Here is a 24,339-nt window from a genome sequence, read left to right on the forward strand (position 1 = left end):
ACTACAGTTGCCTCCAAGTTGGTATTTAGCATCAAGATCGTGTGTTGGATGCTTATCGGAGTTCATTGGTGGTGTATTCTCTAATTGGGTTTTTTTTTTTTTTTTTTTTTTAACTTGGGAAAGTGAAGATGACCTATCTTATAGAGTTACTAGTTGTGGTAGTTTAACTTTAAATTGCTTAATTATGATACTTTCGTAGTTTTTTTTTACTTGGTTGTGTACAGTGACTATGTGGTGGATTGTCGTTTGATTGTGGACTGTTTAGTGGTTTAGTGATTTACAGTCTAGTTGTGGGCTATGTGGAGGTTAGTCAAAGTTGTCAAGTTGATTTGTTGTTGGAGTCTGATAGCAGGCAAATGGTCTAAATGGTCTATTGTCAAATGGTCCATTTGATCATTTGTTATATTCAACCATAAATAGTGTGTTAGTGGGTGTAATAAGTTAGAATATCTTCGATGGTTATGGACTAATGAATTGTGTATGTCTTTGAGGAATTTAGATTATTTTGTGTAATAATTTGGTATTTGGTAAAAGAAATTAAAAATGTTGAAATATAATACAAATGAGGCCTAAAAACAATACAGATCGAGTTACAAAAAAGAGATACACCAAGGTCAAAAAACTTGTTAAGAAAAGAGAAACTCCTAGTTGGGCTCCAACCTCATTACGAAATATCAACTTCAACTCCAGCTTTGACGCTTTGGAATCGAGTCGGGCTCGTACTTGGAGTCAGTGTGGGCTCCTGATGGAAGTCCAATATGACTTCCAGCTCTAATTAGAGTCGAAGGTCGAAGTTGGAGGTTCCGACTCCATCGGATGCAAGGCCCAACCCTAATATGCTTTCCCTTAATTTGGTATGTTTTACTTCTCTCATCCATTACTAAGTTTTGCCCTTGGGGCTGTAAATAAATAATTAGGCTATTAGGATAAAGTGAGATATTTCACGACCTACATTGTAAAATGCAAGTTGCAATTATATGGCCAGACAATTCGTATTTCATTAAAATACCTTGGAACTATATTCAATTTGATATACATGATCTAATTACTAAGGCAGGCTGTGTGTGGTGCCAAATTGTTGGTAACACCAATGCTCTTCACAATCTCGGTATTCAACAGCTCACAATCATAAATATAAAAGAGCTGCCAAAAGACGAGGAGACAAGAAAACCCTTTACACAAAAATTAAGATTACCATTGAGCTTTTCCTTCTCTTCCACACTTCTCACGTTGTTAACATTACCATCACGATTTCCAAAGAAGGAAAACAGAAAAGGACCCAAAAAGTATTGAGATTAACTCTAACCCATCTAACTCATCCTTGAGCTGTTTCTTCTTCCCCACCACTTTCTTTTCAAGACAGTGCCATCTTCATTTCCAAGCTTATGCAAAATTACCTTTGTCTCCCTTAGTCTTGCTCCATAATCCTTCTTCCAAGCTTCAAACATCTGCTTCAACCTCCTAAGCTCCCGGTCTGGATTCAAATTTGCATCGACTTGACCAGATTTTACCTCCACCAAGAACTTGGCATCATCACCAAATACTTGACTCCTCTGATCAAATTCTTCAGACAACCGGCTTATTACACTTAAACTGGCACTCATTGGCCTCAGCCCATTGCTCTCAACTTGCTTATGATTACTACCCATTTCCGAGCTGTAGTCTCTGTCATCACTTGCATTTACAGACGCATCGGAGTTTCTTCCAGAATCATCAATGACTAGGCTCCTCTTTGCAATGGAGATGCTAGATTGTAGGGATCTCATTTGCTTCTGCCACACTTCTTCCATGGATTTCATTTTCAACTCATATTCAGACCACCGACTCTCATACTGTTGGAGACGCTGGTGAAGGATGTCATTCTCCTCTTCTTTTTCTCTTAGAGCAGCCTCGGCCTTAAGAACTCGACGCTGCAATTCAGCAAGGAAAGAAGACTTCACCAGCACCTCATCTGACTCGTTATCCTGTTTCGGATTCATACTTGTAAACTCTTGAATTAAGAAAAAAACATGGGGTACTCCAAAAAGCATTTCATGCAAAGTCTTATATTAAACTAGAACACCATCAAGAGCCAAGCTGTCCATACAAGATTAGCAAACAATTTTATGCGGAGAGTATCAAGTATAAATGGGATCACCATCAAAAATTGATTCCATGTGATTTTCTTTCATAGGGATCAAAAATTGATCCATATAAATGGGATCTTACTATCAAGTATTTCCTTTGGGGAACAACTTGGTAGCATAAAGGGAGATAAAGAATGGCAAATACAGTGTCCAGTGATTTTTTGTTTTGTCAGGGAAAAAAAGAGTAATGATTCTAATTCTGGCAAACCGGTCCACTAGAGCAGAGAAGTTATAAATATAGTTCAGAAAGAGAAGAGAGTCAATGAGTAAGGAGTACCTTCATCCCCCCCGATTTTGGTAATCCTGAATCTCTTGAGCATCTTCTGACCAGCCAGCCACGAATAACTGCCACATGATCAACAAAAGCATGAATAATCTTATGGTAATATTGAATATATATGGCAGTTGAAATTTAGAAGCCACAACTCAAGCCAGTAGAGGCTAAAACGGGGTTCAACTTTCAATTGAATTGACAAACACAGTAGAGCAGACTCCGCTACAGTTATTAATTTCGAATATAATAAGGTACTCCCAACCAACTTAGACCAGATTAACTACCTAAATTGAACCCATTAGATACTTCTCTAATAAGAACGCTATCACCATGATTGAGAACGTAAAATGGATTGCATTACTGAAACACACCCATGCAGCAGGGTAGATTCTTCCTTGCTCGGGCCTGCATCTCCAACCCCGATGAAGTCAGAGCATGCGGAGGTATAAATGTAAGTTTTTGTACTTCTATTTTTCTAAATTTTTCAATGGAAGCGTTATAGATTAATTTCATGTTTTTGTGGGGTTTAAAAGCACAGGTCCTTGATTTAACATAAACAAAGTTTATATCATAAAAGGAAAAGCCCAAAACATAGGTTATCTATGTAAATGCGATCAGTTATGGCTTCGAGGACCAATTTATGGCTCTTCTTACAGCCATAGAGTCTGGTCAAACAAACTCAGAAAATGAGTTCAATTCAGCAAAGAAAAGAGCAAGAGAACTAAAAAGACTCAACTGGACAGTTAATTACAAAGCTTGAGAGAGATGTTCGGGCTGTGCAAGATCGAAGGGAAGGGCAACGGATGTAGTTTTATGAAGCCAAAAATCATTTCGTGGAACGTAATGTGACTGAATGAGATTAAAAGTGCCTCAAAATCAGAAACCAGCTTCGGAAATGGAAAGTAGACATTGTATGTTTACAAGAAACGAAATTAAAACTCGTCACATTAAATACAGTTAGAAGTTTGTGGGGATGTAGTCAAGTGGGGTGGCTTCACTTGCCATCCAATGGAGCCTCGGGAGGCATCTTAGTGATGTGGGATCAAAGGGTGGTGGAGAAGATGGAAGATTGTGTGGGGGCCTTAATGGTAGCTTGTTCATTCAAGAAGGTTGTGGATGGATTCCAATGGGCCATTGCAGGTGTTTATTGTCCTAATATAGACCATGCAAGAGAGTTATCATGGGATGAGCTGGCTGGTGTAAACAGCATATGGGACCTACCTTGGTGTATTGATGGTAACTTCAACATAACAATGTTTCTGAGTGAGAGATTGGGTGGCTCTAGTCTCAATTCGGCAATGGTAGAATTCTCAAACTTGGTCGAACACTTGGTCCTACACTTGGTCTTCCTCTTGCAGGTGGCTCCGACACTTGGTCGAACAACCAAGAACACCCCCTTGGTCAAGGCTCGATCGATTCTTGGTATCACCTGAATGGGAAGCACACCACCAAAACCTTATATAGAAGAGACTATCCAGGCTTTGCTCCAACCATTTTCCCATCCTCCTTGAGTGTGGAGGTAATCCTGGACAAGGAGGTAATCCTGGAGGCCCAAGGTACTTTAGTTTGAAAATATGTGGCTGAAATCAGAGGGATTCATTAAGAGAGTCTGACAGTGGTGGTCTTCATACCAATTTCAGAGACACCCAAGCTATGTCATGGAAAGCAAATTGAAGGCTTCAAAAAAAGACCTAAAGGCTTGGAATGAGCAGGTGTTTGGCAATGTGGAGGCCAAAAGCATACTCTGTTTGAAGAACTCAAGGGAGGGATTGGAGGGTGTGGAGGAGGTTAGGGAACTATCCGAAGAGGAGAGAGCTCGTAAAGCCCAAGTGTCTACAGAACTTGAAAGAGTTTCATTATTGGAGGAAATATCTTGGAAACACAAATCAAGAGCTTTGTGGTTGAAAGAGAGGGACAAATGTACCAAATGTTTCCACCAGGTGGCAAATTCACATACAAGGAACAATACCATCGAGACATTGTTGGTGAATGGGAAGGCCACTTCAAATCAATAAACAATCACGAGCCATATTGTAAAGTACTATGAGCAATTGCTTTCGAAGAATTTTCTTGGAAGCTGAAATTAGAAGGACTTACATTTGATGCTTTCGAGTAGCAAGAACTAGTAGGGTTTAAGCGACCCTTCAAAGAGATGGAGATCCGAAAAGCAGTAAAAAGTATGGTGGGTGACAAATCTAAAGGTTCAGTCGGTTTCTCTATGGCTTTTTTTTCCAACTTGTTGGAAAGTGATCAAAGACAACATTATGAGCGTCTTTCATGAATTTCATTAAAATGGAAGGTTTGAAAAAGACTCAATGGAACTTTTATTGCTCTCATTCCCAAAAAAAAACCCAGTGTGGTGAGAGTAAAAGATTACTCATTAGCTTGGTGAGTGGGATGTACAAGATCATGTCGAAGGTGTTGGCAAATAGATTGAGCTTGGCGATGGAGAAGCTAATATCCAAGTCTCAACATGCCTTTGTTAGAGGTAGGCAAATTTTTGACTTGGCACTTATCACAAATGAATTGTTTGGATAGTAGACTCAAGTCAGGAGAGCCAAGACTTTTGTGCAAACTAGACATGGAAAAAGCTTATGACCAGGTCAATTGGAGCTTTTGCTTTACATGCTCCGATGCGACTTTGGTTCAAAATGATGTTCATGGATTATTCATTGCATCTCAATTGCTTGTTTCTCTATCTTGGTGAATGGAACCCCCATGAGATTCCTTTAAAGCTCATGGGGTTTAAGACAAGGAGATCCTCTTTCTCTGCTACTATTTGTTTTTGTAATGGAAACATTTAGCAAGATGATATTAGGAGTTTTGTGAAGACCAGTTTCCTTTGTGGATTTTCAGCGGGGGAGGAAAGTATATCTCACCTACTATTTGTCGACGACACACTAATATTTGTGGGGCCAAAAATGATCATATTCATGCTTTGAGGGCCTTTCTTCTTTGCTTTGAAGCTACTTTGGGATTGAAGGTGAACTTGACCAAATCAAAAGTAGTTCCGGTGGGAGATGTTACTAACAAGGACAGTATGACTTCCATCTTGGGATGCAAGAAATCTCATTTGCTGATGAAATATTTGGCCTCCCCTTGAGTGCACCATTCAAGTCGAAATCAATTTGGGATGATGTATTAAAGAAAATAGAACGGAAACTGGCTAGTTGGAAGATGATGTACCTATCCAAGGGTGGTAGGATAACTTTAATTAAAAGTACTCTATCCAACTTGCCGACTTATTTCTTATCACTATTCCCGCTTCCTACCAAGGTGGCCCAAAGCATTGCGAAACTTCAGCAAGATTTCTTGTGTGTGCGCGTGGAGGGGGATATGAATGATGAGTTTAATTTTCATTTGGTAAAATGGGGCACAGTATACTCTCCCATCTCAGAATGAGGTCAGGGTATCAAGAATTTGCAAGTTTTTAATAAGGCTTTGTTGGGCAAATGGTTGTGGAGATACAATCAAGAACGGGGGAACTTGTGGAGAAATATAATAGAATCAAAGTATATTGAAGCATGAGAAGGTTGGTGTTCAAATGAGGTAAGTGGGCCATACAGGGTGGGGCTTTGCAAGCACATAAGAAGAGGATGGGTTGCATACTTTAGAAATACTTGGTTTGAGGTGGGTGACGAATTCAAAATCAAATCTTCGCATGACATATGGTGTGGCGACAGGACACTCAAATGGTGCTCCTCAATGGAACGTCACTTTCTTAAGAAACGCACATGATTGGGAAATCGGCACTATCGGAGTTTTAAGATCTCATATATTCCACTCGCATGAAGAGGGAAGTTGATAACAAGATTTTCTGGCATCACTCCAAGGAAGGGAAGTTCACTGTAAAATTTTCTGGCTTTTGCCTATTCTTATGATCAATACCAGATATTATCAAGATGGCGCTGGCATCAAGAAGAAAGGACCAACTGTCAATTCTAGCATCTATCCCTTATGCTCATTTTGTGGGAGATTTGGATAGCTAGAAATGATCATTATCACAATAAAAAGGAAACAATGGCTGATGTAGTTATTCACAAGGTCTGTCGATAGATATCTGAGTTGAATATGTTGATAAAACCACCCAAGGTTTTACCTTTTGATGCAAATCTATCCTTGCAAACTTTGGGTTTAAATTTCATACGAGTGATGGTTAAAATGTCTATTTTACTCAGTCGGCAGCACCCATCTTCTGGGATGCTTAAATTTAATATAGATGGTTCTGCTTATAATACGCCTGGGAAGATAGGGTGTGGAGGCATTCTCAGATCTGATACAAGTAATTTGGTTTTTGGGCACTAACACATGGCTTTTAGACAGGGTTTATTATATCGTCTACGATTTGGTCTATTGGGAGTGGTTTTTGAAACAGATTTAGCAGTTATTGTACAATGGTTTACAAATTCTAATTATCCTCCTTAGAAGTACCATAGCATATGGGATCACATAGAGAAAATAACTCAGGGGTTTTGGCTAAATAGGGGCTGCAGGTATTTCAGAAACTTATTTCCTAGCTTCCAACTTCCTAAGGCTGCATTGGGTGAGTTTAGGATGGATTACATGTGCTTCCCTCACTTTAGACATTAAATACATTTTGTTTCATATAGTTTTCTAAGCTGTATACAATCTATAATACCTGATTGATGTTTGTAAATATGAACTTGTAGTTTTTTACATTTAGATAGTTTACTTTTTTAAAGCCGTAGTTTTGGGATTTTTGTGACCCCCAAGCTTTCTATTGTACATGGTATTCCTCCACCAAAAGTGAGGGCTATCAATAAAATTGGGTGTACCGTCCCTCTTCTCTACAAAAAAAAATGTAGAATTCTTCATTGGATTATTTTGGTATGAACATACTTATAAACTAAAAGTTATTTTGGTATGAACATAATTTTGGCAATGTAGAATATCAAATAAATTCCTTTGATATTAGGTGTACTTAATGGAGGGATTGTTCATGAGTTTTTGTTTTCTTTTCATGATCCTAGAATGTAATTAGGCGTTTCTTTTGTATACTTCATGTGTACATGGGCTTCGCCTATTTCATTCGATGAATAAAATTTTCTTACTTATCAAATAAATAAATAAATTACTTTATGGAAGAGCTGCAAGCAATTGATAGTGTGGAAGAAGCAAGAGTTAGTGCTGAAGAGAAGATGAGGAAAACCCTAGCGATAAGTGATAATGAGGTGTTCTGCTGCCCTTATTTTCTCTCCGTACAGTTTCAGTTTTCGTTGTGGCTTTTTCCTTACTGCTGGTAGTGATTCATTAATGGCTTTTCCTTCTTGAGGGGATTAGCGTATCACGGAAACTTTAAGGTTGTATTGATTGTGGGTTGGTTCAGATGGGGTTGTGTAATGAGGTGTTCATTGACCAGAAGCTTTTTGAGTTCAGAAAGAAGAAAGCAAGGTGGTGGAGGATTATAGAAAGTAGTCGCCGTGTAGTGAAATACATTTCAGTAGATTTTGAAACACTGGGTTGGCTGGGTTCTATGGTGAAGGAATGTGCAGTAACACTGGGCTCTCATGAGTTTTTGAGAACTCGTAGAAAAGGAGACACTATGTTAATAGTGAGGAAGGGGCATAATCTCAATGGCAGTTTCATCTCCCTCTCAGAATTTGGTCGCGATAAGAGGAGAGGTTTGCTTGTGATTCCGGAAAGGAGGAAGGGGGAGGGGTGGAGAAACTTTGGAGATACTTTAATGGAGCTGTTTTCATCCTCTGTTTCGAGCACATCCCAGGCAGTTTTTGCAAAGAAGAACAGAGGAGAGGGAGGTGCCCCATCGTCATGGGCAGGAGGTGCAAGGTCGTACAGTGAGGTGCTGAAGAAGGTACCGCCTTGTGCTGTGAGAGACGTGGTGCCAGGCACAATCAGTTTTGAGGATATGCACAGGTATGGTGGAGAAGACAGCAGACTGTTGGGGTTAAATGAGGAAAGTGTATTGAGGATGTTAGTTGGCTTGGAGGAAAAAGTGGGCATCGTGTTAGACGAAATCAGTTTCTTAAACTGAAGGATTTCGTGGGCCGTAAGAGTGGTGGGCCTTGTTCTACGGGTCTTGTGTTAGGCCATCGTATGGGTCAGGCCTCAGGCCCAAAGAAGGCCTGGAGGGCAGTGGCAACAGATGTTTTGGGGCAGGCTTTCGGGTCCGAGATATCGGACCAGGACCTGCGTCAAGCTCCTGTGGCGCCGATATGCATCTTACCGGCAACCCTACCGGCACAGAAACTGCCGACGACCTCCGTCGACCATGATACAGGTGCTCCGACGGGAGGATTTAGAAGAAGGGGAGATTTCGGTGGAGCCGTTAGTGCAGGAGAGTTTGAGAAATGCTTTCGCGTCCTCGTCAATAGGGATGTTAGTGGAGAATGGGCATTCTGATCCGTGCGTGGTGGTCGAAGGATCTGAGGCTGTGCAGGTGCAATCTGTTTCGCTGGAAAGTGGGATTTCATTTCGGGGTGAGGCTGAGCAGGTGCAGTCTGAATATCCGTTTGGTTCCTCACCAATGGAATTGAGTGTTCTTGGTGGGATAATTTATGGGGATGGCATTCCTCTAAAAAATATGGTTTCAAGTGGTGAACCAAATAGTTTGGGTGGCTCGGAACTGCTTTAGATTCCCAATAACAGTGTTGGTGAGGAGGGGGCTCTCAGTCCTCTGTGTACACTCCCTCCCAGTTCAGATTATGGGAGTTGCTCGTCGAATTGGATTTTTAAAAAGGTAGAGGAGTTACAAAATATCTTTGGGGTCTCTTTTGGAGGTTATGAGGATCAATTTATGGCCCTTCTTGTGGCTATTGAAGCTAGTAGTTCGAAATCAACTACAAAACAAGACAGGGAACTTAAACATTTAACATGCTCCATCAATTATGATATTAAGGATGGGAGTAGCGGAAGGGTTGGACCGAAAGGGAGGGGAAAGTTAAGTTTTAATGAAGTCTAAGATTGTATCATGGAATGTACAGGTCTCAATGATAGCAATAAACGTCTTCATGAGGTTGTGGAAAGGTGATGTGATATGTTTGCAAGAAACAAAGTTGGGTTTGATTGATAGAAGATTTGTGCGTAGTTTATGGGGATGTTCGTATGTGGGTTGGTCCTATTTGGCCTCTCGGGGAGCATCAGGTGGAGTGTTATTAATGTGGGATAAAAGAGTGGTTGAGACGATTGAGGAGTGTGTTGGTGAGTTTTCAGTTTCGATGTTATTCAAAAAATGTGAGCGATGGGTGGGATTAGGCTTTTGCAAGGTCCTATGGTCCCAACATGAATAGAGATAGGCGAAAGTTGTGGGAGGAGTTGGCGGGAATATACTCTTTATGGGATGTGTCGTGGTGTATGGAGGGTGATTTTAACATTACTCGTTTTTCTAGTGAACAATCGGGACATCATCGGCACACTCTAGCCATGGCGGAATTCTCTGAGTTCATCTTTGATATGGACCTTATGGACCTTCCCTTGGTAGGTGGTGAGTACACATGGTCTAACGGTCGTGCTTGGTCGAAATTGGATAGATTCCTTGTCTCACCGTTATGGGAAGCCCACTATCCAGAAGTAAGTCAGAAAAGGTTAGCTCCAGTCAGCTCAGACCATTTTCGCATTCTCTTAGATTATGGAGGCATTCACGGGGGTCACCGGTATTTCAAGTTTGAGAATATGTGGCTTAAAGTGAACAGGTTTGTAGAGTTGGTAAGTACTTGGTGGGCATCATACCAATTTAGTGGTACTCCGAGTTTCATTCTTGCAGGTAAGTTGAAGGCACTAAAACAAGATCTGAATAAGTGGAACTTGGAAGTTTTTGGTCACACTGACAATCAAAAGTCCACTTTGTTGGAGAAATTGCAAGAGTTAGAGGGTAAGGAATTATTGGGAGGGGCCTTTGAGGAGGAGTTATTGAGGAAAGCCACGATTGTGGCAGTGTTGGAAAGAGTTTTGTTGTCAGAGGAGACATCTTGGCGCCAAAACTCCAAAGCCCTTTAGTTGAAAGAGGGTGATAGGTGTACGAAGTTCTTTCACAAAGTGGCTACTTCTCATCAACATATTAATGCGATTGAGTCACTCCATTCAGGTACTCAGGTGCTATCCTCTTCCGCTGAACTAGAAAGTCATATTGCACATTATTATGAGACTCTTCTTACCAAATCGGTAACTTGGAGGCCGAAGCTTGATGACTTATCGTTTGAGGAAATTGATCCACAACTTGTGAGTGTCTTGGAGACACCTTTTGAAGAAGATGAGATTTTCAAGGTCATCTCTAGTATGGCTAAGGACAAAGCGCCGGGTCCGGATGGTTTCTCAATGGGTTTCTTCCAAACTTGTTGGAATGTGTTGAAAGGTGATGTCTTGCGGGTGTTCAATGAATTTCACACTTTTCAAAAGTTTGAAAAATCACTTAATGCGACTTTTATTGCGCTCATTCCCAAGAAACATGGGGCTTCGAGTATTGAGGATTTTCGTCCAATAAGTTTGGTTAGTAGTGTCTATAAGATTATTTCAAAGGTTCTTGCTAACCGGCTTAGTCCAGTTTTGGAAAATATTATTTCAAAGCCTCAGAATGCTTTTATTCTAGGGAGATATATACTTGATTCGATGCTCATTGCAAATGAGAGCCTAGATGCTAGATTGCAGGAGGGAAGCCCAGGTATTCTTTGCAAGCTAGACATGGAGAAGGCTTATGATCATGTGAACTGGGAATTCCTTTTGTATATGCTTAAGAGGTGTAGCTTTGGAGATAGGTGGATTTCTTGGATGCGTAATTGTATTTCAACGGCCCGTTTTTCAGTGCTAGTTAACGGCACTCCTACTGGTTTTTTTTATAGCTCGAGGGGTTTGCGTTAGGGGGATCCGTTATCTCCTCTTCTTTTTGTCATAGTTATGGAGGCGTTGAGTAGGATGGTTCAGGCTACTGTTGGTGGGGGTTTTTTATCTGGTTTTCAGGTGGAGAATGGCTCTAGTAGCCCTTGTATCATTTCACATCTCCTTTTCGCAGATGACACTCTGATTTTCTGTGAAGCGGATAGGAGTCAAGTCCAAACTTTACGTGCATTATTACTTTGTTTTGAAGCAGTGTTAGGGCTTAAGGTGAACCTTGGCAAGTCTAAAATGGTTCCGATGGGTGTCGTTCCTAATATACGCAGTCTAGCAAGTCTTCTGGATTGCAGAGTGTCCTCTTTCCCAATGAAATATTTGGGCCTTCCGTTAGGTGCAACTTTTAAGAGTATAGCAATATGGGATGGGGTAGTAGAGAATATAGAGAAAATGTTGGCTGGATGGAAAATGGTGTATTTATCGAAAGAGAGTCGTCTCACTCTTATCAAGAGCACCCTCACTAACCTTCCCACTTATTTTTTATTTCTCTTTCCTATGCCTGCATGGGTGGTGAATAGGATTGACAAACTTTTTAAGGCTTTTTTATGGGGAGGCATAGGGGAGGAGAAGAAATTTCATTTGGTTAATTGGAAGACAATATGTGCCCCAGTTGTGTATGAGGGGTTAGGTGTTTGTAATTTGAGAACTTTTAATAAAGCGTTATTGGGGAAATGGCTTTGGAGATATCATTTGGAAGAGGGATCTTTGTGGAAGGAAACTATAGATGCTAGATATGGTGTTGCTTGGGGTGGTTGGTGTTCCAAAGAAGTGAGAGGGGGGCATGGAGTGGGGCTATGGAAGTTTATAAGGAAGGGGTGGACAAGCTTTGTAAATCATATTCGCTTTGTCGCAGGTGAGGGCAACCAAATCAGTTTTTGGCGGGACGTGTGATGTGGAGATCATGCATTGGAAAGGGTGTTTCCGACTTTATATCGTATTGCAGTTAATAAGGAGGCTTCAGTGGCAGATGTGCGGTTATTGGTTCATGGTTCCCATCAGTGGAATATTCTGTTTAATAGGGATATTCATGATTGGGAATTATCTATGGTTTCATATTTTTTCAGTTTGCTACACTCCTTAGGGACTACTATGGCACAGCATGATAGCTTGAAATGGAGGTTTCAGGATCAAAAGAAATGCACAGTAAATGAGTATTATAAACTCTTGATTACACAAGATCACACCTCATTCCCTTGGAAGAACATTTGGAGGTCTCGTGTGCCCTCTAGAGTTGCTTTCTTTGTTTGGAATGCCGTCCTTGGGAAGATCTTGACCACGGACAACTTAAGGAAGAGAGGATGTGTAGTGTTGGATTGGTGTTACATGTGTAAAAAGAATGGAGAATCGGCAAATCATCTTTTACTACATTGTGATGTAGCGAAGGGGCTGTGGGATAAGATTTCTCGAAGGGTTGGTGTGGCTTGGGTAATGCCTATGAGGGTGGTGGATTTGATGGGTTGTTGGAGAAAATTGCAGAGCAGTCATCAAATGGCAGCAGTTTGGAGAATGATTCCATTGTGGTGTATTTGGACGGAAAGGAATGCGCGCTATTTTGAAGACAAGGAACGAACAATGGTGGAGCTGAAGAATTTTTTTCTACATACTTTATTACTTTGGTTTTCAGCTATTGTATTAAATGGGGATGATATTCATGAATTCTTATCCTTAGTTCTTCGCTCTTAGAATGTATTTAGGTGTTCTATTGTATACTTCCTGTGTACTTGGTACTTGCCTATTTCATTCACATCAACAAAGTTTATCTCTTACTTATCAAAAAAAATGAAACGGACTACATTATCAAAGAATGTGTTGAAGGCAAAAGTCAAGGGCCCTTTGGTTACAAGAGGGTGATATATGTGCTACTTCAAGTTTTAATGAACGAGTTTGCAATTCTGATTTTGGTTCTATATTTTCAAGGTACATAATTGTATCGATTTGTGAGGAAAAAAAAATACGATCAACTTTTAAATGCATCAGTTTACTCAAAAAACTACTTCTAAGAGACCATTTTACCTTTGAGACTTGTAATGAATGAGTTTTTCCACTGAGTGGCTAACATGAGTAGGAGAAACAACTCTATTGAGATGCTTTTGGCTGATGAATATATCTCTACCGACCAAACTAAAATTCGGAATCATTTTGCACAATTCTACGACAAACATTTTCTGAACAATTTGCATGAAGGCTTAGATTTTGATTCCATTGGGGCATTGGAGGCATCCTGGCTTGAAAGGCCTTTTGAGGAAATGGAGATTCTGAAAGTTGTGGAAGCGTTGAACAGTGAAAAAGGCATTGTGTCCGAATGGGTTCTCTATGGCTTTCTTTCGAGTTTGCTAGGAGGTGATTAAGGTAGACATTATGTGGGTGTTTCATGATCTTCATAAAAATTGCAAGTTTGAAAAAAGTATTGGTGCCACCTTCATTGCTCTCATTCCCAAGAAACCAGGGGTGGTGGACGGTAAAGATCACAAGCCTATTAGCTAAGTGAGTGGCTTACATGATCATTTCTGAAGTTCTTGCTAATAGATGGGTATGGTGGAGAGAAGATTGTCTCAAATCCTAAAATTACCATTGTTACAAGAAGAAAAATCCTAGATTATGTTCTTATAGCTCACGAGAACCTGGACAGTAGGCTTAGATCTAGAGAACAAGGGGTGCTTTACAAAGTAAACATTGAAAAAGCCTACGATCATGTCAATTGGTGTTTCATTTTATACTTGCTGAGGAGATATTGTTTTTGGGAAAAAATGGTGATCTTGGATAGCTCCTCTCTCTACAGTGCGACTCCGGTTTTGGTGAATGGAACCCCATCCCTTTTAATCAGTAACTCTTCTGTTTTGCGGTAGAGAGATCCTGTCACCTTTGCTTTTAGTTATTGTCATAAAGGAGCTTGGAAAGATGCTGTCCACTTGTATTGATGGATGTTTGTAACAATGCATTCCCAAATTGGGAAAGCATAACTCACATATGGTGGGTAAGTTAGAAAGGTAAGGGTGATAAGTCTCACATTGACTACTTCTTTTATAAGATAATTTTGTATGAATATGAAAAATGGGTGTTAACCTAGTACATAGGAAGTATACAAGAGATCCACCTAGGTTAGCAAAAGGAAAAGACACTATAAATACTTCAAACATTGAAATAGAATGAGCTGCTCTATTTCAGATCACCATCTACTAATAAAGCGTGATAAGAAAGGATAAATTTCCCTATAAGTAATTATAGGGAAATTTCAATTGAAGTGTCTTTTTGGGGGTTATAATGCAAATGTGGTTATCAGATTAGCATTTTCCTAGGTCGTTATATTTTTTATTGGATCTTTTTGTGGGTGCTCAGAAATTTGTGCCCTTGACATATCAAATCTTCAGTTTAAAAATGATAATTTGTTGTCTTGTGGGGTTAACCCAAATCACCTACGCTATGTGCATGGTTTACTCTTGTGTTCCAAAGTAGTATCCAGGTTGAAGGTATCTAGGGTGCAGGTCTCCTCTTTACCATAAAGTACCAAGGCATTACTTTGGGAGCTACATTCAAGACAAAAGACCAAGAGAAACTACAAAGAGACATATTGTGGAGCGGGTTAAATGAAGAGGTCAAATTTTACCTATAAATTAAGGTATGTTCTCTGGTCCATGAGTGTGGATTGGGAGTGCAAGACCTGCTCCTGTCTAATCGTGCACTCTTGGGTAAGTGGTTTTGGCACTATCAGAATGAGAAAAAGGCCATGTGGAACATTGTAATAGATTCTAGGTACGGATACATGTGGGGTGAATGGTGTTCTAACAAAATCCATGGATCTCAAAGAACTGGTTTATGAAGAGACTGGGAGGTAGGAAACGGATCCAAGAATAGATTTTGGCATGATTGGTGGCATGCAGATAGGATTCTCAAGAAAACGTTTGTGCTCATATATAATGTTGTTCGTACCAATGATGCTTCTCCAACGGATCATTATGAGAGCTCAAGACTGGGAGATACATGCCTTTATTGATGTTTTAATCAGTTGCATTCCACTTGCTTGGGACGAGGAGTTGAACATTGAACATCCTTCTCTTGGAAAGAGCCTAAAGAAGTTTCAGTCTGTTCTTTCTACAACATCCTCATCCCCCATGATAACCATCCCTTTCCTTTGAAAACTATTTAGTGGACTAAGGCCCCTTAGAGAAGAGCAGCATTGTTTGCATGGACATTAACTCTAGGAATGTCACAGAGATATGACTTGATATGATTATTGTAACATTTTCCTTTCTAGTTCGATACTTTCCTTTCTAGCTAGATATATACGTAATCGTGTAAATACTTACCTTGTATAGATACTTACCTTGTAAATTTCCTTCTATATAATGAAAGCAATCCCTATGGAAAGGGTATTCAGACCAATTTGACAAGGAAGATTCTCACGTAGATAATCTAAGGAAGAGATGCATTGTGGTGATTGATTGGTGATGTATATGCAAAAGGAGTGGGGAATCTTTTCACCATCTTTTAATCTATCCAAGATGGTTAATGCTTTGGGTAGTGACTCCTTCAGACGGGTTTGGTTTGGCTTGTATTATACCCAGAAGAGTAGTGGGCCTTCCTTCACTAAAGCAGATGATTAGGAGAATGCCCACAAATTAAAATAATGTAGAAGATGGTTCCCACTTGCCTAGTATGATGCATTTGAAGGGAAAGGAATGACAGGAATTTTCAGAAGCTCAGAACCTAATTTTTTAGGAGCTTGTTCTTAGCTACAACTCCTATATGATTATTCTTTCATAACCAAGCAGCTATTCATATTGCCGTCAAGCCTTTTTTTCATTAGGACCAAGGATATTGAGTCGATTTTCACTTCATTCTAGATAGGATACTAAGCAAAGATATTTATACACTAATTGCTAAGTTTAAAGACCAAATCGTAAATATGTTCATAAAGATTTTGGATCATAATTGGTAAGATATTTTTTTTTTTTCCAAGTTGGACTTATATGATATTTATGCTCCAACTAGAGAGTGGACTTATATGCCTTGTTGCAATGAAGCACGCCCTAAAGGACATAATAGTCTATTGCATTACTTTTGCAATCTATACAATTCAACCCCGGAAGGTAGAAGGGTAACTATTCCTCTCTGATTTGGTAAGCCCTGATCATAATATCATTCATTAAAGGAATTGGTTTGACAAATTAAGAACTCTAATATTCTTACCTGATTGTATCACAATTGAAGCATCATGCATACTCTTCAATTTCCTCCTACCAATCTTTGCTTTCAACTGCTTTTGTATTAAAATAGCAGCTCTGTGTCTCTGAAGCAATACTGCATATTCCTTTCTGCTTTTGTCTCCACGAACAACTGCATTGATAGATGTAGCAATATCAATTCTAACAAGCACTTCAAGTTTCTGCTAAACAGATGAATCATTTCAGAGAAGCAGAGTATGGAAAAGGGACTACATGACTGAAGAGTGGCTATTCCTCTCCCAAGTTCCTTAATGTATCGGCGTGCTTGGTGCCCTCTGAAGCAGCTTTGAACCCGTAAAATGCCATGGAGGGTACGGTTTCTCGTGTCCTCCAACACCCCAATCTGCAGCATTATCCACAAAATTGTCATATTGTAAACAGTATATACATGGATTCATTTTCACAATATCGTACCAACCAAGCCAATGTTGAAGTCAACCCTTCAATACCAGCTAATGATAACTAAAATTAATTTTTAATTAATTCAAGTCGGCTTCATGAATCATTTTAAGTATTAATGGAATTCATCAGAATTGGCTGCATGAAATCTCACCTTCATATTATCCAAGTAATGAATAACTTATCTCACCTTCTAGATATTTAGGGTGTTTAAGAAACCTATCTGCCCAGAGATCAAGGGTGACAACATGACCTGTTGCTGAATTTAATTCCTTCCCACTTGCAACAATCTTCGTATTGTCCCAAGAAGACAACCAATGGGAATGATCTACAAGGTGTTGTTTGAATTGGAGGAGTGCTTGTTCTTCTTACACTATGCATCTGACTTTAATCATGCAAATTGAAACTAAATGATTTCTGTTGCCGCAATAAAGAGTCCAAGTAGAAGCAAAAATCCAACATAACAACCTCTCATTGTTTTACCCTCTATTTGAAATATAAGAGATGAAGCTGAACCAGATAACTATTCTTATTGATACTCTTGGTTTTGATATCCCAAGTGAACTACTCGATCCATTTTTATACCAGTTTTATGCAGTCTGGACTTTCCTTCAATGATGTAACTATATTATTAAATTGTGGGGTAGTTTGAAAAACCTAGTAGTGCTTTTGGTGAGGTGCATTTCTCATTCCTCTTTTTCTCTCACTCTCCGCTGGGCAGCTGGCAAACCATTTCAACAAGCGGTTTTTTGGGATAGGATTTTCCTCCTTGAGTTAGTGAGATGGTGACAGAATTCATAAAACCTTGGCATGTAATGTATCTATCTAGTTCATGGTAATGGTAATCCATGCCACATCTGCCAAGTTCACCAAGATATGTTCCTAAACCGCATTTTCTATCATCCACCCAAGTAGCTTTGTCTAAATGATCTAAAAAAGGAGGCAATAACAGATCTTTTTTGGTAAGTAAAGTATGGAGGCAATAACTGACTTAATTCTGGTACTTGTTGTGGTGAAGGAAAATAAGCTGATGGGGATGACTGATCCTAAGGGGAGGAGGCACTTCAAGCCTAGATCGAAGATCAAGTTGAAAGACAAGCTTGAGATGACTCAATTATCTAATCAAGATGGTGTGACTTCAAGCAATCAAGCTTTTCCAACATGTTTTGAGATGTATTTATTTTGTAAAATATATAACTTCAATAAGAAGCACAAAAGGTGAAATCCATGTACACAAGATGGATAAAAGAGCGAAGTTTATCTAGGGGGAGAAAAAGATACAAAACAATCATTAAAGTTTTTTTTTTATAAGTAATAAATTATTTTATTGATAAAGAAAATAGACATAGCCCAGGTACACTGGAAGTATACAATCTACAACTCATAAAAATTCTATCGTTCTTTTCCCTCCAAGTACACCATACAAGGCAAATAGGAACCATCTTCCAAATTGTTGAGGTTTGTGGGCTACAACCTAACTTTCTCTGAGGGGCAAAAAAGGTCCACCATTCTTTTGGGCATAACCAAAGCCAAGCCAAGCCAAGTCAATTGAAAAAGTCTTGCAATAGCACTCTCATAATGAAATAAAAGATTGTCAATGAACTCACCACTACTTTTACACAGCTTTTAAAAATGGCTGTCATCATGAGGAACGAGGACATTAGAAAGGACAAACGTTTAACATCCCTCTCTAGGAGGTCGCAAAGAAACTTTTCTTCACTTCCTCATCTCAAACTAGTGGAATATGATAGATTAAAGAATGCAGGAAAGGCATCTGCCACTCTTATAAAGGACCAGAGTAAATCAGGAAAACCTCAATCTCATTTAAGGCCCAGAAATGACCTAGAAAATTCCAGGAAGGGTGTTGCATCAAATCATAAAGGAAGTACTGGAAAAAGTCTCCAAGCCTGCTAATCATAGGTAAGAAAAACATTAAAAAATCCACTCTTATTTCTACTAGTGTGTTGGGTACACACTTAAAACCCTCTATGGTTGTGCCTCTTAATAGATGTCACTGTCCATATCTTACACGTTTAAGAAAAAAGTCAAAAGGCAACTCCTTGCTACCGAAAGATCAACCCAAGAATTTGTGGGTAAAAGTCTCCTCAAAAGCCTTAGAATTCATTTCACAAGACCCTAGAAAATACTCCTTTGTCATTTTCTTAAAATCCGTAATTCAAGCAGGGTTTAGTTGATCTTTGGTAAGGAAGACTCTTCCAACTCACGGCTAAGATGAAATAGATGAAAAGTCTCATGGTTTACAATGAAGCACATGAAAAGGTAGCTGCCAGAAACCCAATGAACCACTAAAACATGATTTCTCCCCTTGAATGACATGATCAAAGGTTGAAAAGAATGAACACGTGAATATCTATGTTCAAGCACAATCACAGCATGTATTATGACTTGATAGGAGGGTTTCATGGCCTTGTAGGGTGATAATTACATGTTAAAGTTGCTGCCATATTTGACAGCACCACAATACCAAGAAGAGAAGTGCTACATCTACCAAGGGGTCTTACAAAAGCAAACTTACAAACTGATATGACTCAATGCGAGACATAAGATCTACTTTACAATAAAATGAGCTTTACAAGCTGGCGTATCATATTAAGTCGCATCAGTTTGTAAATTTACTTTTGTAAGATATCTTTGTAGACCAAGCATTCTACAAAGAAAAGGTGACTGTAGGATCCTCACCAAGGCAAAACACAACACAACTGATATTAAAACCAAGCATCATTGTGAAGTTTTTCTAAAAGTCTAAACTTGTGATGCCATGGCATCTTAGGAAGATAATTGCATGTTAAAGTTGCTGCCATTAAGGCTGTTTTATGACCTTAACAGTGAGCTAGTAGAAACCATAGTATGGGCTGACCTAGACTTTAGAAAACATGAAAAAGATTTCAATTTCATGACTTGGAGTAGAGTTACGTTATGCACGCATTGTTTAAGCTTTTTAGGAAGAAAAGACAATTGAAATATTATTAAAATGTCCTAAAAGGAGGAGAAATCCATTCTACTTCTTAGTCTAGAGAGTAACATTTAGGAACGTTTGTAGAATTATTTTTTTGATGGGTAGAAAGGTTTTTAAAATTATTATAGTACTATGTTGTATGATGGTTTATATTGCTAAGTGACATGCTTTTGATTTTGTGAAGCTATATGAGAGAGATAAGTAAATATGATCGTGCCCTTGTTTTGTTCAATATCAATTAAATTTTTCTTTTCTAAATTGTGTTTGATTATTATCATGAAAAACTTGTTTCTTTCACAGCCCATTTGATGCATCCCCATAGTATGAAATTCTGTGAATGTAAATGTCTTATAAGTAAGCTTCTGCTATGTGGTGTGTGTGTGTTTACATGTTAAATGATGAATAGAGGGGGGGGGAAAAAAAAAAGCAAGAAGATGAAGAGAGAGAGGAAAATATAACATAGGAAAGAAAAGAAGGTGGCTGCATGAATAATTGTATTGCATGTTGGCCTTTTGACTGTTGAGGATTAGCAGTACCAGAGGATGAGCGGCAGACTGTGATGCCAGTACGGGCTCACTTGAGTGCACCTGAGTTTATCAAGTGATTTCCATCCCCTTTTTGACATGATTGTGTGTTGGCCACCTAAAATTAAAGGACTGCATGTGGTGTGTATGTATAATGTTCAAATTGTGCATGTTAGTTGAAAGTGAAAACTTAGTTTATCATATTGTTTACAGTGTGATATTTTTTTATGAGTACTATGTGATATATTTGCTTACTAAGTATTCGATTCACTGACTGTTTTTATGTTTTAGCAATCTCAGGTGACAAGGAGTTTGATGATGGGTCTGCAGGTTAGGCTTAACTCATGGAGATCAAGACTTGGTTTTACTATCATTAGAGAGTTTCATTTATGATGTCTTTTGATAGCTTCAATAATTTTTTTTTATAAGTAAAAATATTATATATATTAATATCAGTAACCAAGTACACTAGGCATATACAAGAAAACACCTAGCTCGTACTAGAGAGCCCCTAATAACCAATAAGCCCATGAAAATTAGAAATCCAAAACACACCAAGCCCAAATGGGAATAGAACACACCTCCCCAACCCTAACCCCTTGTTTCCCGTACCTAAAACTCTCTTGATGAGGACAACTCCATAATGCCCTCCCTTTAGTCTTCCATCAACTTGAACTTCCCATGGTGTCGTAGATGATTGCCCAAGAAAGACGCTTTAACTCCTTGCTTTCCTTAAATCTTGATTTGGTTTCAAGCGAGTGGCCCGCCTCAACCGCAGTAAGTAGTGTTGTAAATTGGTCTTCACATCATTCATAAGAAATTCCCCCACATTGCTGAATCTCGTTAACATTATCCATAACTCAATCCGATGATGAACCCGCTATATTGTTTATTGGAGGAAGAGAAACCAGGGGAACAATATTTTCCACAGACACAGTTTCCATCTGCACACCCAACCCTAAACATTCCTCCTCACAAGGCACTAACGACAAACCCATAATTTCCTCCCCACCATTTTTTGCATCCAAATCTCAAACCTCCTCAATAGTTATATATTGTTGTCCATTGTTGCTGTCACTATTGGAGGTTCCTTCACCTCTGGCATAGGTGTCGTCGTTCCATCGACGAGAACATTGTTTGTAGGTGCGCCATCCCTCGATGACCCTTTCTATGCCACTTCGTCAGACCCTACAACTCCCTCAGGAGGCATCGAACAAAGAGAGGAGGAAGCACTACCTTTTGTTATCCCATTTTCATCTTCTAAAAGAGACTTATCTGCTTCTTTCAAAGTACTCAAAACCCTGGAAGGACCCCATCTTCAACTGAAAGTGAACCTTGGAAAAAAGTACCAACCCCACTTGCAACTGGTGACTGAGGGCAGTCAGACGGCAAGCTGCCGATGACTTGAGTGACACCAGTGTGAATAGTGATGCCGGCATCCGACAACCCTATCTGTGACGGCATCAAGGTGCCCTTGGCTGATAAATTTGAGGCCTTCAAACCCGTAGGATTGACCCCCCACCCCCACGTCCATTTTTGACCCACCACCCAAACCCATAACCAGGTCCAGCCCCTTATCCACTTTAATTATAAGATCTCTCACATGCTCTGACAGCCCACAAGACCTCCTCCACTTCTCCCACCCTCAAACACCCAGCAGAGGCACCCATTCCACCATGCAACACATAAGGAGTGTGCTTACCCTCCACTTCTCCCAATGTCACCTGACAGTCTTTGTCTCCTACAAGTGCCTTACCTTTCCTTCTGTCGCGGAGCTATTCTCAGCCGAAATACATGCTGGTGACCTTAACACCGAGGCGTACGAGGCACCTTTGACCGAGAAAGGCCTTCCCACTGCCTTTCCATCAACAAACTCCCCTCTGTTTGCATGCTCCAAAACAAGGGCTTTGGACCCAGTGACGCTTCGAATTGAATGTGCAGAAAACCTTTCCATTTGATGTCATTTGCGCCTTCAAGGATCACCAACAAACATTTTCTCCTTCCATTCTGGAATTCTGAGAGTTGCAGAAAACTGTCCCTTGCATTAATATAATGTTGAATGATGAGAACTCCATTGCCCATCCTTAGTTCCCTGAAGAATCCGTTATTACAGAGGAGTTCTCCCTTAGCAACCGATGAACCCGCCGACCCACATAAACACATGAACTTAGCCATCCTTTTACTACGTTTAGAGATGCAAAAGCTATTTCCTCCATCTTTCGTAAAAACGAAAGTTTTTTATTCCACCTTCAACCACCTCTCACCTTCCATCTGAGATAATTTCGTGTTGCGCATCGTCATCCTCTAATCCCAAATCATAGGATCATCTCGCTTCGTCATCTCAAGAAGAAAAAATGTTATACGAGAATAAAATGCAAATCTGATGCAGGTTTGAGGCTTATTAAGCTTAAACTACACCAGATCTACACCGACGAAATCAAAGGAATGGTTTCCTGAGAAAATCTCCGTCGCCAAAGGGAGGATTGACGCCATAGTGCCCTCAAAAAGGAGTCACTGGAGGCCGTCGAGTCAATGCCTTAGGGTTTGAGTGAAGGATGACGATGGGGTTCTCTCTCGATTCAATAATTTATGAGAACTTATAAGCTTATGGGTTTTGCAACTACTACTATTATTAAATTTTATTAATAAATTTTCAAAATGTTTCTTATGTTTATGGAATTCTCTTATACCTGGCTCATGGAGTGATAATATTAGTAGCATCTCTAACACTAGAGAAAGGGAGTGTTACACGCCCCACACCTTAAATATAACATGGTTTACAAACTTTCTTCAACCTTTTCTTGAGTTCTTCCATAATCCCACCCCATGAGGCCTTTGGACCTAGTTAGAACACCACCCGCCCAGTGATATCCATACTTACAATCTACTAAAGTTCTTTATAAGGCCTCACTCATTCTAAAACCACCAAAGCCACTTCCCCAAAATGCTTTTGAGATGCATCATGTATTAGAACACATAAATGTGTTCACACTTTAGATTCCAAATAAAATTGCAATAAAGGGAATATGCAAGTCACAAGTATAAAACAAAAGAATTTAGATGATTTTACAAAGCTTCTGTTATGCCATTTTGATCTTTATAAAATAATGTATGCTATTTCCCTATTCAACAAGATCTTTCTCATGATTTCTACTAGGGGTGTCAAATTGTGTTAACGGGTCATGTTCGTATGGTGTCAAGACATGTATATTATACTATATGGGTCAACCCTAACCTGACTCGTTAAGCTTATCCTGTCAAAATCTCAAAACCTAACACGACTCATTAACATAACAGGTTGTGTCGTGTCAACCTATTTATGTAAATGGGTTGAACAGATCCGAAATTAACTCATTTGACCTAGTTAAGTTTAGCATAATCTTATATAAATGTTAAAATCACAATATCTATAAAAAATATAAAACTAACTACAAGTCCAAAATTACAATCCAAAGAATATAAATATCGAAATTAAAATCCCAACAATTTTATTTTTAGGTATAAAGGTATAATTATAACTTTAGCTTTCTTAACGGGTTGACCCATTATAAGGGTCAACCCGTTAAGCAATCATGTCTTAACAGATCAACTCATTTTGACCCGAACCCGTTAAGTCTAAACCCTAACCGGCTTTTATCGTATCGTGTTCGTATTAGGTTAATGGGTCGTGTCACATAATTTCACCCCTAATTTCTACCATATTTTCAACTCTTGTTGAGAACTTACAATTAAAAGAAAAGATTAAGTACATTACTCCCCATGAACTACCACGTCAGTTTTTAACTTGATACATAAAATTTTACTCAATCAACTCAAAAGCTAATTTGAATTTTTTGTCAGCTAAGCCCTCCTCAAAAACTGATGTTGAGTCAACCAAAAATACATAAGAGAAAGAAAATTAACCTTCATGGCACATATAAAGGTTTAATTATAATGTTAAGGATAGTTTTTCCCA

At 39.3% G+C, this 24,339-nt stretch overlaps 1 protein-coding gene across 1 annotated transcript in view; it reads right to left on the bottom strand.

Annotated features, from left to right (window-relative positions):
* Window positions 1-995: 995 nt before the first annotated feature.
* The window catches only part of LOC108997261 (myosin-1-like), a 43,392-nt gene continuing 20,048 nt past the window's right edge, over window positions 996-24,339 (bottom strand). The window contains exons 21-24 of the mRNA XM_018973453.2: window positions 16,698-16,827; window positions 16,450-16,596; window positions 2,404-2,471; window positions 996-1,964 (exon numbers count right to left, since the gene is read on the bottom strand). Coding sequence (XP_018828998.1) covers window positions 1,311-1,964; window positions 2,404-2,471; window positions 16,450-16,596; window positions 16,698-16,827 — 999 coding nt within the window. The 3' untranslated portion in view covers window positions 996-1,310. The remainder of the gene's footprint in view (window positions 1,965-2,403; window positions 2,472-16,449; window positions 16,597-16,697; window positions 16,828-24,339) is intronic.

This window comes from Juglans regia, chromosome 16 (assembly GCF_001411555.2).
Source record: "Juglans regia cultivar Chandler chromosome 16, Walnut 2.0, whole genome shotgun sequence".
Taxonomy (NCBI): Eukaryota; Viridiplantae; Streptophyta; class Magnoliopsida; order Fagales; family Juglandaceae; genus Juglans; species Juglans regia.